Here is a 19,721-nt window from a genome sequence, read left to right as displayed (position 1 = left end):
TACCCCCAATGAAACCTTCATGCTCACAGGCAGTATGCCACCAAAAGCCGGCTGCTTGCAGGGCAGAAACAGCAAAGGAGGATTAGTCTCTTCATGTCCTGCTTGAGGATGCTCAAAGGCACCTGACTGGTCATAATAGGGAGGAGAACGCTGCAGTGCAGCAGGTGCACTTTTGGCATGTTCCAAAAACTGTGTTCTTTATGCAGCCTATAATGATTCAATGAGCCTTCCAAGTCTAAGAACTGCCCCTCCGCATTGATACATGCTTTGGTGACAAGACAGACAGACAACAGAATCAACCCTTGAAAGTACCACCCTTGGTACCTAAAGAGGCATTTCTTGGAATGAACTGAGACAGCCACCGTTTCAGGATCAACAGCTTCAGGCTACCCATTAACTCAGCCAGCCAGCTCCTCTTCTCTCACACTTTCTGTATAGAAAGATCTCTCTGCAATATACTATTTGCCTGTTCTTAAAAGGGGAAGGGAGAAACTGCAGACACTGAAACATTAACAGAAATTACACACATGACACAATGTGTGAAAAACAACTTGCATTACAGCATGTAATTAACTTAACTTGCATGTCATTTTCATGAACATGGCAGATACCGAACTATAATCAGTTGATGTGTTGCATTATTATTCAAAATATTCTTATTCTGCAATTGTTGTCTTTGAATGTGAAAAAGTAGTGAGTTGAAAAGATGAAATTTGACCTTTTTCCTTTCAATCACTTACTTTTTCAAATGTTTCTCTCACAATATTGAGAATTAATTACATTTTATTTTCAAGATAGCTAAGATAGCTTGAGGCAATGCTAAAGATATAGAATCTATATGCCCAGTCTACAACCATTTTTTATACAGGACATCATGAAATAATCAGCATAACCATCAATATTAAAATGAGTGGATGTGCAAAACTGGTGTGAATTAACACCAGGAATGCTCTTTATTTTGAAGCCTTCTTTAATGCAATGCTCTTACCTAGGCTGGTTTTCCTGGACTATGTTCTCTCCCCTCTGGTAGCCACTGTCTGCCACCTGAGTGGTAGATCTCTTGACGATTTGCTTCAGCTCCTGCTCCAGGCGATCTTGGATGGCCTTCACAGTCTCTGGAATCTTCCTCAGTTTGGCCAGGCCTTTGATGAGGATGCCCATAAAGATAGAGCTGTTCTCCTCAGGATCCATCTCTAAATCTTCCTTGATCTCTGTCAAGCTAATATCCCTCCCTGGAAAATATGGAGGTGGGGGAATTACTAAAGAGGTGGTTATTACATGCCCAGGGCAGTGTTGCATCTAGGTCAAGACCTCAGGACCAATGTCCAGGGCCCTGCAGCCCAGGCCAGCCCCTCGCCCCATGACTACCCAGAAAGTAGAAACAGCAAAGTGGCCTGAGCCCAACATCTTTTCTTTTTCTCCTGTAACATTATTTTATGGTTGGGGGGTATGTGCTCATTTTATTTTATTTAAAATACATATCCTTTTCTGATAAATGGAGGATGGTGAGACAACTATTTCCTGGAAGGACTCCTATATCTTTTAACATTATCATTTTTAATTTGTATACTCTCTTTCTATCTTACAATACTCAAGGCGGTTTACAAGCTGAAGAAATGTACATCTTATAACAATCTAAAGCAATACAAAAATGTGATAATAAAACATAACTTTAAAATACACAACCTACATCAAAAAAGTAACATTCAACGATCATTAGAATAGTATTAAATAATAATAATAATAACATAAAAGTTAAACAGAAATCCACTCAACAATTACAATAAATAATTTCTAAACTATAATCAATAAAACAATGACAAGCCACAGTACATAAAATAATACAATACAAACTGAGAAGCAGAGACTAGAGGGTGGGGCAAGGCAGGTGGAAGGAGGCCTTGCCTGATGGAGTCTCTCCCCTCACAGATGCACAACAGTCAGAAATTAAACTGCCAAACTTTGTTGCCACTGCTGCATTTCCACGTTAGGAAAAGGGGCACCTATTCAAAACTTTTCTGCCACCTGATATTCCCTTGCCTCTTTCCCCATCCCACCTGGCAAAATTTACCAACCTAGACAGGTATGTAGGGCACACTAGGGGTTTAATGGCACTCCAGAATTTAGAAAAATCCTCTGGACCATGCATGCATATTCCTGCTTCAATACAAATTGGTTCAGGGGGGGGGAAACAGTCTTCACTACTTCAAAGCATAAACGAAACAAACCTGAACCAAGAGGTGTTTACAAAGAATTTTAACACCCTAGGAATAGAAAGCATTGACCTCTGCAGATTAATCACCCTCTAACTAATGATTTCTCTAAGTCCTTTCCCAAGTCAATGATTCATCCCATAAAAACAAACTTTCTAATTTGATGTCAGACTAATCTGTATGATGCACCATTTGGGCAAGGCAGCATTAAACCACCCGAGTCCCATCCCACTGCCCAAATCACCACAAAGAATATATCAGCTAAGGAACACCCTCTTGGGTCTTGTTTTTTTATGGTCATGTGAGTGATCAAATTTTGCTACTATTTATCAGTGTATTTCACTAGCTGCCTGCTTTTTACGAGCAGGTAGTAAAATTTTATGCCACACTCTGCATAATTTATGCTTCTCTGTATTATGCCCTGCTTCTACTGCATCTTTTTATCTCAAAGGACGGAGGTTCATGGGGCCCCACTGGGCTACTTTGAGAGTTCGCAAAACTCCACCTCCAGCAGAATTCCCATTGCTGAATTTTCCCTTGCACCAATTTGCATTGCTAATAAGCAACTAGGTAGGAGCACTGTAACAACTCTCAATAATTTCTTGTCTTTTCCCACTTCTAAACAGTACTCTGCCCAATCATATGCAAGGACAATCTCTCAAAAAAATTGAATCATGGAATCAGCTCCATAATATTTACCTTATGCAAAATAGCAAAATGGAGAGGGAAATTCGGGGGGGGGGGGCCCTAAATTTCACGCACACACAGATTGATGGGGTCAGAAGTGGTAGTGATCAAGAAATATATCTTAGGGCTGTGATTACTGTTGTTGTTGTTATTAATTAAATTTGTATACCGCCCTTCATCTGAAGATCACAGGGTGGTCCAGAACATATAAATACAAACTGAGAAGACAAAAGGCATAATAAAGCAAAAGCAAACCAATATAAAGGGTTGTAGAATAATAATCACCCCAAAGCCTGGTTACAGAGAAACAATTTTGCCTGGCACCTAAAGATACATAATGAAGGCAACAGGTGAACCTCCCTGGGGAGAGCATTTCACAAACTAGGAGCCACCAAAGAAAAGGCCCATTCTCGTGTTGTCACCCTCCAAAACTCTTGTGGAGGAGGCACATAAAGAAGGGCCTCAGATGATGATTGAAGGGTCTGGGTTGGTTCATATGGGGAGAGGCAGTCCTTGAGATATTGGGGTCCTGAGCTGTTTAAGGCCTTATAGCTCAAAACCAGCACTTTGTACTGGAACCAGAAACTAATCGACAGCCAGAGCAGTAGGGCCAAGATCAGTGTAATATGCTCAAACCATCTTGCCCTGGTGGGCCATCTGGCTGCCAAATTCTGCACCTGCTGAAGTTTCTGAACCGTCTTCAGAGGCAGCCCTACGTATAACACATTGCAGTAAACTATATAGAGAGATTATATATAGCTCACTGAACACATCAAATCAATGTGAAGTGGCGAAGAAAAAAGGCAAAATCCATGCAAGGGATTATTAGGAAATTGATTGAAAATGAGCCAGCCAGTATCATCATGCCTTAAATAAACCTACAATGCTATGCTATACAATGCTGAATCCACATCTGATATACTGGATACAGTGCTGCTCATCCCACTGGTTGGGGGGGGGAGTGTATTGTGGGGCTGGAAAAGGTGTAGAAAGGGACCAACAAATAATCGGGATGTGGCAGAGTTCTCCACTGTTATTTAGTTATTTGTTTATTAAATTTATATCACACCCTTCCTCCCAAAGCAGTCCAGTGTGGCAAAAAAGAAGAAGTGATAAAACAATAGCATCTTTACAACATCTCCAAAACAGATGTGAACTGGGAATACACACACACACTAGGCATGTTCTACTCAGAAATTATGAATTCCACAATTTAAACTACGGTTCTGTTCATTTCTCCCTCTCCACTACTGGTTCTCCATCTCACACACCTCTTCTCAAAAAAAGGTTTTCTACAAACAACAATGAGTTGGGGTTGTAGCATTTGCACCTAATATGTAGCTGCTCCTGTTATATGCCTGCACTGGGGACAGCCTTGGAAGCACAACTGGACATGACTGTAAGCAAACACATGAGATTAGAAAACTGCTGTCACAACCCCCTCAATCTCTGGGCCTGGTATTCACACTTACTTCAACCATCTCCAAAATTTATCAATGTGGTTGGAGAAAACCACACACATACTTAACGAAAAAGGCATATGGAAACGTCTTTTATTATTTTGCCACTCACCACTGGAGCTTCCAGAAGTGCTGAACTGAGAGGAGTCAAGGTACTTGCGAGGAGTAGACAGGCTAGTCACATCGAGCAGAGGCACAGGGGAGGCATCCTTCACATGCGAACTGTAGCAGAGAAAAATGAAACTTGAAATAACTCCTGAAGTAGACATGGTCAACAAGTGGAGGTGCAAATGGGAAGGCTACTGCTCTTCACAAAGCAGATCCTTCACCCATAGATGCTCCCCATTCATGGTGGAATCAAAAGTAAAAGTGCCCAATTCAGGTACAAAGCTCTATGACCAGAACTGGTCTTACCATCAGGTGACATGAAGCAGATATTGCAGGCACCAGAATCTACAGAGTGCCATTTTCCTGTCTCCCCTCTCAATCCCATGACCATCAAAATATGGAGGGGGGCTGTCACTGTGAAGCTTTCTTTCAGTGGAAATTGTCCAGTTCTGCATTGTCTATATTAACAAGGCTATCAAAGCTACTAGTCACAGTGGCTATTGTTCTACCTCCACGGTCAGAGGCATTATGCGTCTGAATACCAGTCGCTGGGAATTGCAGATTGGCAGAAAGCTACTGTGCTCATGACCAGTTTGCAGGCATCCCACAGACATCTGGCTGATCACTGTGAGAACAGGATGCTGGACTAGACAGCTGATCCAACAGGCTCGTCTTATGTTCTTAAAATCATAGGATAGATACTAAAAACAGTAAAGAGAAAGGCTCAGTGGCAACTGGAGGAGGAGAGGACAGAGGGTGAGAAAGAGCTGTGAGTGGAGAGAGGCCCACTTCCCTTCCTTTGGACCCCCTGGGAAACTCAGCAAACCTGCTGTACCTGGAACTGGGTGAGCAGAGGCTGCAGCTGAATGGAACACAGCTGTGGGGAGCCTGAGGCAGTACCATCCACCTTCAGCCAGCCCATCAAAAGCAAGTCTAGAGTGAGAGACTAGGGTGATGTACACTGTTTCCAGGATCTCTTCTCACTGTGAGACTTTTGTGAGTGAGCTAAGAGTTTGATGGACCCTGGGTGAGAACCCAGAGACTGAGAGGGAGAGTGTGTCAGGAGGAAAATGAATTGATGTTGATTTATACATATATTAGTAACTTTGTATTAATGTGTATTTTTTTATATGTAACTGTATTTTTGTAATATTTTGTTTAAGCTGTCTGTTGTTTCTTCAGTTTTGTGTACACCGCTTAGATATATTCTTAGTATATTAAGAGGTATAGAAATTAAATAACCAGTCAATCATAAGGTCCCAGCTTCAATCCCTGACATCTCAAACAGAAGGATGAGAAAGTAAGTTTGCCCCAGACCCTGGAAATCCTCTGCTGGTTTTCATAGACAGGACAAGGCTAGATGGACCAGTGTGTCAGTTTGGTATTAAGTCATCTTCAAATATCTTACAGCTTAAAATGGTCCTAGAGCACTTGGCCAGCCATAAAAATGCTTTTCTACATTGCCTCTTGAAACCTGCAGCAAGCTCATGTTTCTCTCTGAGCAACTGAATATTTATTCAGGTTTGACTTAGTCTAGACAGCTCTTTTCCAAACAAAATCCAAGACCAAAGCCTTCTCTACTGCATCAGAACGGACTAACCTTTTTATCCATTTTTCTTTGTTCCGTTGTCCAACCCTATTGGTGGATTTAATGTAAAGATGACGGTGCAGTTCATCTATTAGCACCAAGTGCATATTCATCTTCTTACTGTGAAGCTCCAGTCTCAGATCGCTAAGTCCCTCCACCTGAAGGAGGGGTCCCTCCAGGGAATCCACTGCTGAAACCTGTGAAGAGAATCCATGATATATTTTAACTACTACTCAGAATTCTCAGTACCCAGTGTTCCAAGTTTCTCCTTTGGTCAAATTATTATGCCAACATTAATAATTATATTTTAAAGAGAAACAAGCAAAAATGCAGGACCCTGTCCCAAGGAGCAAGAAATGGATGTTCAAGTACAGATACTTGGCCTTAATTTCAGTAAGCGGCAATGAGTTAAGTCAAGGTTTGATGGGAAAGGTGCACTTTGACAATATATTTATTTGCTTGTCATTGTAAGACAGGGTTGGGGAACCACCAGCCTGCAATACAATCTTGTGGTCCAAGATGGCCCATAAGGCCATTTTCCCACCTAATTATCAACTGTCATCACTGGGTGACACCAACTGATGGATGCAATTCTACAGTGACTAAGCCTGCCCCACCAAGAACTGGCACACAGCCAAAGCAACAGGACTCAACCTGAATCTCCTCCTCCAACTCAAAACTATACTCAGACCTCAGTCTCTTCCTGGGATCCCAGATCCTTATCCCCCAGCCCACTAGGACCCTCCCCAGGGTCTTCTACCTCCAGCTTCCCAATCTCCATCCTCTCTTCCTCAATATCCAAGCACCCTCTCCACAACACCTCCACAGGACTCATGACAGAGGGGTAAGGCCTGCTCATACCCCTGCAAAGAGGACTGATAAGCAGAGACGAATACATTGGTGAAGCAGACCCCTCCCCCTATCCCCATAGGTTAATTTTGAAAGACAGGCATAACGGCCCACCTATCATTCATCTTACATCATCATGATATCAGATGATTGACAGATGGTTGGTCCTGTGTTGGGGAGGTAAAGATCAAGCCTGCCGGGACAAAAGGACCCTCCCCCAGTATAGGCTTGCTCTTAACCTCTACACCAAGAGCAGCTACATGTGGCCTGCTAGATGTTCATGAATCACAACTCTTATCATCCTGACCCCTGGCTGTGCTGGCTGCAACTGATGGGAACGGCAGTCCAAGAGCACCTGTAGAGTCACAGGTTAGCCACTCCTGCCCTAGACCTATTTTTGCCATTGCTGCATGGCAATCAAAGACATCAAGACGCAAAAGAGATTTGCTCACCAACTACAATCTATAGGAATTTCTACACACACCTTGGAAGTAAACAGAAATCTCAAGCCCAGAGAAGGGCCAAACCAGTGACTACAATTACACTGCAACTGTACGATTGACACAATGTTTAAGGTGCCCTTCTATGAGACATGGTTTAATAAAAACCAATGACTGATAAATGCTCCAGCAATTCTGTTTAATTTTATCAGTTCATGATTCCCCTGCAGCACTGGAAATACTTCATCACGAAGCAATTAAAACAAAGGTGACCGGCAACAAAAAAGAAAATCGCGTTTTGCAGGAATTCAGCGCTCATGTCTTAAGAACTGCAAGAGGTAAGCAGAGAGCATAAATAGCTTGAAGCAAATTAAACAATATTTCATTTAAAAATCCAAGGCATCGTTAGTATGAGAAATGAGCTTTGTTTTGACACACAGGTTTTAAGTTCACTGAGCATCAACGGTAAGACAATAATGGAGACAGATACCAAAACCTGAATTTGGAAGCATTTACCAAAACATAGACTGTAGTCTAGAGACTCATTTCTTCGTTTTTAAAAGAACTGTCAAGTCTACCTCTAAGCTGTGACCTTCTTGACAAAAAATTTAAAGTTTATTTACAAAAATATAGCAAAATTGAGGAAGTTTAGAAGGAGTCTGGAAAGAAACTATGTGACTTTTGTATAAATATCATAAAGGACTTAAGTTAAATAGATTGTTGAAGAAAATGAGGGAAAGTAAAATTATATTATGTTAAGATAAATTAATGGTTAAAAATTGGGGAAAGATGGAAAGGATTTGCTGAAATAATTAATTGAAGCAGAATACAAAAAAGGGAGGCGGGAGGAGGTCAAAGAAACAAGCAAATGAAGTTAATAAGGTTTATTGTATTTTTGTGTATTTTCTTTTCTGTTGTTTGATTGTCTCTGTTTCTCTTGATATTTTTGTTGTTGTTTTTTCTTTTTCTTCTTTGTTGTATTTTTAAAACTTTAATAAATATTATTATTAAAAAAATAATAATTTCAGAGGTGTTGGGGCTGGCTGTGATTACTCATTTGGAAAGGAAATATGAGCATCCGCACATGCTCAGAGACAATTCATTATTGTAACACAGATTCTGATTCAAGTCCTATTCAAACTAATTAACTGTAGCATCATCAAGGAGTTCAAAGATGCCAGAGGCTCTTTCATCCTATGAAGTCTGATCTACAAGGCCTTACTAAGGGTTCCAATGACATTAAGTCCAGCCTTCTGTTTGGCCACAGATACCAATGCAAATGAAGGACGCGGGTGGCGCTGTGGGATAAACCACAGAGCCTAGGACTTGCCAATCAGAAGGTCGGTGGTTCGAATCCCTGCTGCGGGGTGAGCTCCCGTCACTCGGTCCCTGCTCCTGCCAACCTAGCAGTTCAAAAGCATGTCAAAGTGCAAGTAGATAAATAGGTACCACTCCGGCGGGAAGGTAAACGGCGTTTCCGTGCGCTGCTCTGGTTTGCCAGAAGCAGCTTAGTCATGCTGGCCACATGACCCGGAAGCTGTACGCCTGCTCCCTTGGCCAATAAAGTGAGGTGAGCGCCGCAACCCCAGAGCCCGCCACGACTGGACCTAATGGTCAGCGGTCCCTTTACCTTTGCCTTACCAATGCAAAGCTTCCCCAGTCAGGATGGCCTCCTTGGACATTCTGGCTGGGAATGGGTTACTATAGTGCCTGAACTCTTTCTTAGTGGCCCTGATTTGGAGGATCAAAAAGAATATGGAAAATCAGAGTTTAAAAGGCAGGTGAGGCTCTTGTGGTCTCCCTCAAAAGTGCTATTTAATACCAGCACCCCATTTTTCACTTGCTTTTCCTGTTTTGAAAAGAATGACGATACACAAAGACTAAACTATTATATCAACATAAAGCTCTCAGGCAAGCCTTGATAAAAAGCAAACAGAAGTGTCAATCATTTACTGTAGTATTAAAATAGGGTGGGGGAGACGCCAATGGAGCTTTAATTTTCTCCCTTTGGTGAAAAACGCAGCCATCTTTTTTCTAAAAAATTGCCTATGTGACACTTCATATTTGTTGAGACACATGCTGGGGAGTTATGGCCTTGGAAATGCCGCTTTTAAAGTGATTGAATTCTCGAGGTAAACAGTCAAGGTGCAATGTTACACAGGCTTAGAAGGCTTCTTAAGAATCAAAGCTACACTTCAGCAAACACCATTTAAACATCCTTTCTTCCCCCAGCCACATATTTCATTCTTCATTACTGCCCATTACCAAGACACTTATGTTTAAAGCAAAACAATTCTCTTGAGAAAACATGGATAGCCAGAAAAGGAAGCCAAGCCCACTTCGGGAACTCAGATCATCACACTGAAGTGGAATAATTTAGATCCACTTTTAAATATAGCTGTTTTGGAGCTGCTATAATACCTCCACTCAACATTTCCACAAATGTCATAAGGTATAAAATGGCCTCGTAACCCTGTTCTTCCCAATTATCACATGATGAAGGCATGGGTACTTGTGTTTATTTATGGGTTTATCAAAATTAAAAAATCAGCTCAACATGCCACTTTGGGTACTGATTCCCCCAAAGTCCAGTGCAACATATCCAACTGGTCTGCGGCCATGTGAAGTTGTTCCTAAATATCTTGAAAGATTTTATCTGGATATTTATCCTATCCTGAGAACTTAGACAAAGGATTCACATGCTCATCTCGTTTACCCTTCTCAGCAGGTGTCCATATTAGAATAGCACTTCAAAGTTCACAGATGGGCACCAGGAATTAGCATTATAGGAGCTTCTATCAGAACTGACCTTTGGGCAATCAAGAGTGGCTCTGATAGCAGAATGGAGCATAATCTTCCATTACTGTCAGTGCATACACTTTAATTGCCTCTCCCCAGTGCAAAATCATTTGGCATATGTATTCAGTTACATGCCCACTTGTAATGGTGTAGGGATAACAAATGCAGCAGATTCTTGACCAAAGAATAATGTCCTGGACACAAGCATTTCCCCCTTCGCACAGAATGGCAAGTGTTAAGAGCCAGTTGGCTGAGAGTAATCTGCTGTGCAAACATGGAGACACATTGGCCAAATTCCATCAAGATTGCTCTCAGGATACCCCATTCTTGTACCCAGAGTACCAAATTGTTCTATTCATCCTGTGAATTAGTTGAGACACAGGCTGTTCCGGAGCAGTGAAGCCATGCATCAGCTGTCAAGGGAATGCTTCTGTTTGGCAGTAGCCCAGCTGTTTCACTGAATGTCTGGACATTTTGCTTAACTAGTCACTGAGTTAGAAGTCTACAGAATGCTGAGTTTCCATTTCTTGAACTTCGCCTTCCCAATCTCAAGATAAGACACTTTCAGTCCTGGAAGGAAGTATAAGGATTAGCAACAAGAGCATGTGTGCTGCTGCTGCTGCTGCTGCATATACTAAAAACCAAGGGCACAATGTCAACAGGAAAGATTGGCATTCGCCTTCCCCAGCCTGGTGCCCTTCAGTTGTTTGGGACTACAACTGGGCTTTTGGGGGTTGTAGCCCAAAACATTTGGAGGGCACTGGGTTGGGGAAGGCCATCATTTGCCATGAAGGCAAGGTGCAGAGAATCCAAGGAAAAATATATGAACAGTATTCAGAGTACATCAAGAAGAAACCAGAGGCCTTTCTCTTGGGCATGGTCGGCCAATTGGTGCCAAAGAAGGACAGAACGCTTTTTATGTATGCTACAACAGCAGCAAGAATACTTATTGCAAAGTATTGGAAGACGCAAGATTTACCCATCTGGAAGAATGGCAGATGAAGATGATCGACTGTATGGGATTGGCAGAAATGACTGGCAGAATCCGTGACCAGGGAGAAGAGTCGGCGGAAGAAGACTGGAAGAAATTTAAGGACTATTTACAGAAATATTGTAAAATTAAAGAATGTTGAATGATGTTGGATTGAAATTAAGGGGTTTCCAGCTGCAATGTTTTGAGATAAGGATTTGCTGAGTAAATAATTTGAATTGGAATACAAGAAGGGGAGGTATGAGGAGGTCAGGGAAATATGTCATAGAAAATTAAGTATTGAGAACTGTATGTGGGTTTTTTTTGCTTTTTTCTTTTTGTTTGTATAAAATTGGAAACTTAATAAATATCTTTATTTTAAAAAAAACCCAGAGTGCATCAAGAGATCAGTTGGATATGGGAGATAAGCAAATGGAATGGTGCAGAAACCAGGATGGATAGAAGGGAGCGGGAGCCGGTGGGTAGGCACAAAAGGTCCAGTAAAGAAAAAAAAACCCTTAAGTGCAGTAGAAACTGTTGCTTAGGCAACAGAAAAACAAACACAATCCAATTATTTTGAAAGGTACTAACCACCACATTGCTACAGTTGGTCAACAAGAAATCACTTTTACTTTGAAGATCCAATGAACAAGCTTGGATAAGATTCTATATTAAGTAGAAAATAGAGGGTGGGTTTTTCTGTGAAGTGGAAAAAGTAGTGCAGTTAAGACAGAAGACTGCTAAGATTTCCACTTCCCAACTGACAGGTACTAACAACCTTACAGACCACATTCAGATTACTGTTTCTGCTGAACCGCTTCAGAGATGTCATATATCCCTGCTCCCGAAGAAAGAGAAGGTGGGGTAGAATATTTCCCACAGCTCGAAATCGAAAGGAAGACAGTCTTCCTAACAATCCTCCTCTCCTGAAAATCCAGAACCATGGCAAGAGTCAATGTTAAAATGACCTTACAGATATGCAGAACTTAGCAAAAACTACCTTCCACAATTCAACAAAGGAGTCTTTGTTTTGGGTACAATATAGTAATATTAAATGGAGTCAAGGTCATTATTTTTTCCAGTGTTTTCGAAGTGAATAATCCCAATGCCACAAGTGCATCCCACAGGGCAAGTACTTTTACTGAGAGATATCAAAGTAACACACGCTACTGAACAAGTAATACTACTTTGCTCCAGAACACGTCAGTTGAAACATTCATGAAGGTTAGGAAGAACTAACAAGATCCTCATCACTTTTGGCAGCAGGCCAGACCTAAAACTGCGATTTGACTGAGCCAATGCAGCTCTAGCAAAAATATTACTTTATCATTATGTTTGCTTGCATGGGCATAATACATTATGGATCAGCCATTGGAGTTCTTAGGATCAAATACAGCTGTCTTCCCCAAGTTGCCAACATAGAAGCAGAAGGAGTAGAATAAATTGTGCAGAATAAATTGTGGATGAAAACATTGTGGCTGTGCTCACAGGTCCCTTCCACACCCTCTTTGAAGTAGTTCCCCTGCAAAACTAGTTGCTGCTCAGGAGACCATCAGCATACTGAGAAGTGGCAACAGGGTATATGCTCTTAGTACATATAGAACATTCATAAATAATAAACTCATCTTAAGAGGTTGTAGAAATGAAGTAAACACAGACTTCAGCAGTTGACTATAAGAGCTCTGGCTTTTCCAAATTGAAGTAAGATTATCCTAGCCATTGGCTTAATTGCTCGTGTGTCATACCATTTTCGTGAACTGTGCAGAAGCTTAACAAGTGAGCATGCAAGGCAATGGGACAGGAATGCGGTGGGAATGCACCAACAGTGAGAATGGTTTACGCAGAGAAGAGCAGACATAAGGGAATTTTGTAACTATAGCATGAAGTTGAGAGGGGGAAAGCGGGAAGGAAGAATAGACCGAAAAGTCACCGCACACAAAAATATACATCTGGAAATGTGCTAAACTTTAGGAATTTCTTCATTACCATAAGAGTAGATCAGCACTGGAAGAAAACATAATGCCTCATTAGGGTGATGAGGTAATGGAATATTTGCTCATCTAATGATAAATTATTCCTTACTGTAAGAAGAGATTAAAACCAGGCGTTTTCCCAAGAAACTATCTGCAGTGCATTGGGGTGGGGTGACCCTGTTTTATGGCAGGGGGCTGGAATAGATGACCCACAGAATCCTCCTTCCAACTGCGATTCTATACATGTTTTTAATCCAACCCTTACTGTTTCTCCTGGTCCCTCTGGGGGTTATAAAAACTGTGCAACTTTACATTTAGAAATGCAATCTAGTTTCTCTGGCAGAATTTTGTACTTTGTTGCTCGATTATCCCCAAGATCATGAGCATTTCCTGTTCCTTTCTAACAGTTTCATTAGTTTACTAGGGACTAAATTATAAGCCCATAAATCAGAGCTTGAGAAGCAATCAAAATAATATCAGAGTTCTAGAAAATGTTCTTTTTCGGCTGCACTCTAGGAGAAATTGAAGTAGTTACAAATGTGAAGATGTCTCATAACAGAAGCCTTAACAAATTAACCTCATAATAAAATCTCTCAGAAGTCCCTGTGGCAGAAGGTGGCTTTTCATTAAAAAAAATTCTTATGGATGATGCTGGCTAGCAATCTGACATCTTCCAGCTCAACTAAAATGCAAGACATCAGCAGTGATGAACCATCCAGTCTGTTAGGAAAGCTTCAGTGCTATGATAGCCAATCCTCTCCAGCATCTGGAATACAAAAACAGCCAAAGGAAGCTAGCTTCTGAACGATCCACATTTAGAAAACATTGCACAACGTTTTTTCATATTGGTCTGAAGAATACCTGCGGCACAATCCTAAGGTAAGATCCCCTGAGATGAAGTTTAGGATCCAGCGGATCTCCACCTGAATCAGGAGCACCCCGGCTGTGCTATGCCAGAGCAAGCCCCCCCCCCCAAAGCACCATTCTAGGTCTGTGGCATGGTGTGACGAGAGAGGGGCTTTTGCTATATCCAAAGTTCTGCCTTCGGTATGACCAGCCTCTTCATTTAAAGGGACCCAGGCCACTTTAGCAGTTGTCAGCTGCAGAGCAAGGGAGATGATGATTCCACTAGAACTTCTGGGGTGGAGACCTCTGAGTCAGAGGAGAGTAATGCAAAGTCCTCAAGCTAGAGAGATACTAACACCATGGACTCCTCTTCTGGTTGGTTATGTATTCCTGTGGCTGCCCTGGAAGAAATTCCTTCTCCCACTTCATATGTCTAGCTTCAACCCTTGAAGAAAGGAAGCCTGGCCCCAGGGTCGTAACACCACAACTTTGTTTTTGTTTTTTTTTTGAATATAATTTTTATTAATTTGCTTCAAATGAGAAAAATAACACAGAATAAAAGAAAAGAAAAAAAGAAAGAAAAAAACACACATTAAATATTTCACATCAACGATCTTACATTATCGTCTCTTTTAAGACTTCCTTCAGCTTATCCGTAAATCATTCGTGGTAATAATTAGAATTACGCATTTCCTAGCTTGTATTGACATTATATATCTCTCTCTCTTCTATTCCCTTTAGCCAATAACTCTTAGTCTTTCACAATGCTTCTTTAAATCCCATTAACGTTGTTTGTCCCTCGCTTGTATGTTCCAGGTAATCTACATATTTTCCCCAATCCTTGATGAACTTTTGGTCTCTTAAATATCTAATCTTTCCTGTCAATTTATCCAACTCCACGTAGTCTAATAACTTTGTTCTCCACTCGTCCACCGTTGGTATTTCCTGCTGTTTCCATTTCTGGGCTAGTATTACCCTTGCTGCTGTAACTGCGTAGTACACAAATTTGCAATCCTTCTTTTTTATCTCATTCCCTAACATCCCTAACAGAAAGATTTCTGGTTTTTTCGTAAACGTATATTTCAAAATCTTCTTAAGTTCAATGTATATTTTTTCCCAGTATTCTTTCACTTTTCTACACTCCCACCACATGTGGTAAAAGGAGCGTAACATCACAACTTTGTTTTCTGCCCCTCTCTCCATGGTGGCTTCTGCTGGAGGGTAGGTGAGCAGGAAACAGAGTACTGACACCTGTTTTCCTTATAAAACCTCACAGGAAGAACTAGATGCAAGATTGCTGCTGGGGGGAGTAGTTCTGTGACAAGTTAATTAATCTTGATCTTGTCCCAGACCCCAATAACACCTGCCTTTGAACGCCAAGACACCTCCACCAAACCCAGCACACTTTATGGAGAGACTGAATGCCCTCACCATAAAAAATGAGGATGCTAGCTATTGCTCCTCCACCAGCTTCATTACCGCCCATTTTTATTTAATAAACCTCCATCAGCTTAAATGAATGGTTGTTATTAGTTGAGCTAACAGCCAAATGATAATGCTCCAGAGAGATATCAGTGCTTGTTGATGCATTAACGAAAAGAGGAGAGGGGCCGAGGTCAAGCACGTGTCAATGCAAATGAGGCAATGGGAGGCACTAATGGTTTAATGCAACAAAATGCCTCAGATAATGGAATTTACAAGATTAAAAGGAAAGAGATGAAGTTATTGATAAGTATATTAAAGGAAGAAAAGGCGATAAGATGTTACAAAGGGAAAGAAATCCTCTCTCTGCTTGTGCGCTCCTGCTTTCAAAATATCTTTACATCTCGATGATGAAATTAACAAAACAAAACTTGAACAGGATCAGAAAATGGGATTAGAAGCAATAATGAAAAATCTGGCTGAGTATAATGCTGAGCACTTTAAAGATATACATGCTCATAAAGTGTTGCTTGCTGTTCGTTATTTGAACATTTAGAGTGTCTCATTAAGAACTATCCCCATTCAGCATATGGGGAAAACTGAGGAAACCTATGTAAAGAGGCGCTTGCATTAAAAGAGCAGCAGAGGCAGAGGAGTTAAAGGTCCACTCCCAGGTTATTATTTCAACTACATATATCTCTCACACTGTGCTTGTTAAGATCCGTTACAATCTCTTTTCAAACAGCTAAAGGAAATGCCACTTTCATATTATTTTCATTGCAGGAAGGTGGGAGGTGGCAGTGGCTATGTCCTATATATTTAAGCACACAGCAGCACACAATAAGAAACTGTGCTGATTGCTTAGTTAAACAGGGTTCATCTCATGTTGCACCTCGTCATTGGGAGGTTTCGAATGTGTTGTTTAGTCGTTTAGTCGTGTCCGACTCTTTGTGACCCCATGGACCAGAGCATGCCAGGCACTCCTGTCTTCCACTGCCTCCCGCAGTTTGGTCAAACTCATGCTGGTAGCTTCGAGAACACTGTCCAACCATCTCGTCCTCTGTCGTCCCCTTCTCCTTGTGCCCTCCATCTTTCCCAACATCAGGGTCTTTTCCAGGGAGTCTTCTCTTCTCATGAGGTGGCCAAAGTATTGGAGCCTCAGCTTCAGGATCTGTCCTTCCAGTGAGCACTCAGGGCTGATTTCCTTCAGAATGGATGCGTTTGATCTTCTTGCAGTCCATGGGACTCTCAAGAGTCTCCTCCAGCACCAGAATTCAAAAGCATCAATTCTTTGGCGATCAGCCTTCTTTATGGTCCAGCTCTCACTTCCATACATCACTACTGGGAAAACCATGGCTTTAACTATACGGACCTTTGTTGGCAAGGTGATGTCTCTGCTTTTTAAGATGCTGGAATGTGAGGAGAGGGCTATCGTTGGAAGTTGGTGGGAGTAGGAGATGCTGGAGAAAACCAGCAGTCAGAAAACAGGAGGGGAGTACAGACCAGATGGGGGTCTCTATGCACCAGGGAGAGGAGCAGTGAATATACACCTTGTCTCCCCACATGTGTGTGCCCACGGCAGCCAATAAGGGCCCTTGAGGGTAACAAGGTACTATCATCCCGCTCCAATCACTATGGCCAGAACAACCAACACATTCAACAAGGGAGGGGCCTAGCACCCATTCCCCACTTCAGTGTCAAGAGACAATTCACAGCTCATGGAGGGAAGGAATGGCTGGCCTGAGCCTTACTGCTCCACGGCATCCTTCTAACAGTGGCAGCAAGGGAGGCTTCCCTCCCAGCAAACCCAGGTGACTTGAGGAACCAATAGGGGCCCCACTAGTCTTATCTAAAGAAAGTATTAGGCTTGGCTCAACTGTCAGAGCAGCTCTTCTGTGTTGACTTGCCCTCTTGTCTGACTGCACCAGAACCTGACCACCAGGCCATCTTAGATCATGTCAACTGATTCTGGACTGACTTTCCTCTGACTGCTCCTGAACCTGAACTGCCTGAACACATTTGTCTCTGACCCCACCAGGCCCAAACAACCAATCTTTTGCCATTAAGAATGGATGAAAGCTCCTGGACAATCCAGCCGCTTTCCAATTTCTTTTTCACAGCACCGAGCAAATAGACTCTGCTTGACCCAAACTGGTAGAAATATCTCGCAGCTTAATAAGGTAGGCTCTGAAGCCAAGGTTCAGATATAGCAACAAAAAGGTGCAGTGGGAAAATCTGCCATGCTTCAGGGCCTGCCGTGTCAGCACAACAATAGGAAATGAGCTAATTTGACTGCAAACAAGGTTCCCGTTCTGAACAAATTATCTTTGGCTGAACACATTCCAATCGAACGCAATAGAAAACTGATGGCTCCACCTGTTCAGTTCTGAGAACAGAACAGAAGGTGGCAGCAATGCAGGCTTTGGTCCAAGAAGCAAACATCTAACTCAGGGGGGAACTCTGAATGCTATTATTCACCTTCAGATGCAGAAATAAAGGGCTATGTGCTGTTTGTACAGATGCAAAAAAGCCACAACAATGACAGTCAACACAGGAAGGCTGAGGAACCAGCCAGAATCATTCAGAAACCAAATGCAGCAGTGATTATTTGCCCCTCTTCAACGAAAGCAGCAGAATTATGAAAAATATGTGATGGCTTGCTTAGTTTTTACAGTTCATCAAATCTAGCTTCTCTGGGGCAAATGTAGCACCAAATATTTTATTTTTATATATAGTCATAGCCCGGATTACATTAGCAACTCCACACAAGATTCAGACCCTTTAATCACCTTGGCTGCTCTTGGAATCCTTTCAGATCAGTAATTATCATTCTCCAACTATGCTGCACAAAACAGGATTTCAAAGAAAATATCCAGATTGAAGGGAGTAGTATGAAAGCCTCCTAAGTTCTGGAGCCAGCTCACCTAGATGTCTATGATTCTATGATTCTAGATTCTATGATTCTATGTCCCTACTCTGATCCACCCAGTTATGGAGACTTTATATACATGGTGCTACAGGATAACATTTGTGTTTAACACATCATACAACCATGCTATCTATCCCCCTCCCCAATTTTGCAAAATATAGATTATGCACATTGGTATGCATACAGAGAAATACATTGCTATGCACACAATGGGCAGGGCATATGCACGAGCATGACACATTTCCCTGTATATCTGGGGGAGCAAACATGGTGCTCTCTGGATATTGTTGGGACTACAAATCCTTACCATTGGTCATGCTGCTGGGGCTGCTGGGAATTGGAGTCCAACAACATCTGGAGGGCACTACGTTTACTACCCTTGCTGTACATTGGTACCTCAGGTTACAGACGCTTCAGGTTACAGACTCCGCTAACCCAGAAATAGTACCTCGGCTTAAGAACTTTGCTTCAGGATGAGAACAGAAATTGTGTGGCGGCAGTGGGAGGCCCCATTAGCTAAAGTGGTATCTCAGGTTAAGAACAGTTTCAGGTTAAGAACAGACCTCCAGAACGAATTAAGTTCTCAACCCGAGGTACCACTGTACTTCATTATGCATACTGACTACGGATTGAAGATGTTGGGTGAGAAACTGGCTTGGAAACAAATCACTCCTATTGATGCAACTGGAAAAAAGATTGGGTTTTCATCCAAAGCATCACACTGTTGATTCATATTCCATCTGTTATTCCCCTAGAGCTCCCAAACCCATTTCAGAAGCACTACTTCCTACTCAGTAATCCCTCTCCTCCACCCCCAGCTGCCTTTATGTTTTCTTCTCTTCCAAGTCCGCTGAGAGTCATGCCCTGAGCAAGTATTCTTTTTTGTTCTTGCTTCCCTGCGGCAAAATACAGCACAAAAAGCCCAACACAATCCCTGGAATGCGACAGGCCCCTGTCAATGCATCCTAGGCCACAGGGTGTTACAGGGAGGAAATGCACTATGGATAAGTTGTTATAGAAACAACAGCCCAAGATGATTCATGCAAGCAATATGCAGAAGAATGCACACTCACACATGAACATTGGGTGCAAACAGAGAGTAGGGCACACAAAATAAGTAAGGAGGTGGGAATAGGCTGGTCTAGCTAATTCCAGCCTCCCCATTCACATGCAACTCACCAGGAACCTGACTTAATAAAAGATGGAGTCCCTGTCCCCGCATGCCAGCATAAACATGACGTTTCATAGTTAGCAAGTTTGTCTTTTCAGGATTTATTTTCCAGCCTAACTACAGAACATTCAAAATTCCAAAATTATTTTTGCTGGGTCCATTCATTTATAAATGTATAGAACTGTACCCAGATAATCTGCAAAGATCACCCCAATAAGTTTGAAGCTGGCGTCACAAGCCAGCAGCAAACGCATATTTTTCTTCAT

At 42.0% G+C, this 19,721-nt stretch overlaps 1 protein-coding gene across 1 annotated transcript in view; it reads right to left on the bottom strand.

The window, feature by feature from the left end:
- The window catches only part of EXOC4 (exocyst complex component 4), a 356,086-nt gene that overhangs the window by 302,385 nt on the left and 33,980 nt on the right, over positions 1 to 19,721 (bottom strand). Inside the window, exons 4-6 of the mRNA XM_053405737.1 lie at positions 6,069 to 6,253; positions 4,473 to 4,582; positions 989 to 1,232 (exon numbers count right to left, since the gene is read on the bottom strand). Of these exons, the coding sequence (XP_053261712.1) occupies positions 989 to 1,232; positions 4,473 to 4,582; positions 6,069 to 6,253 (539 nt within the window). The remainder of the gene's footprint in view (positions 1 to 988; positions 1,233 to 4,472; positions 4,583 to 6,068; positions 6,254 to 19,721) is intronic.

The sequence above is a fragment of the Podarcis raffonei genome, chromosome 10, assembly GCF_027172205.1.
Source record: "Podarcis raffonei isolate rPodRaf1 chromosome 10, rPodRaf1.pri, whole genome shotgun sequence".
Taxonomy (NCBI): Eukaryota; Metazoa; Chordata; class Lepidosauria; order Squamata; family Lacertidae; genus Podarcis; species Podarcis raffonei.
This window is presented reverse-complemented; position numbering and strand designations above follow the sequence as displayed.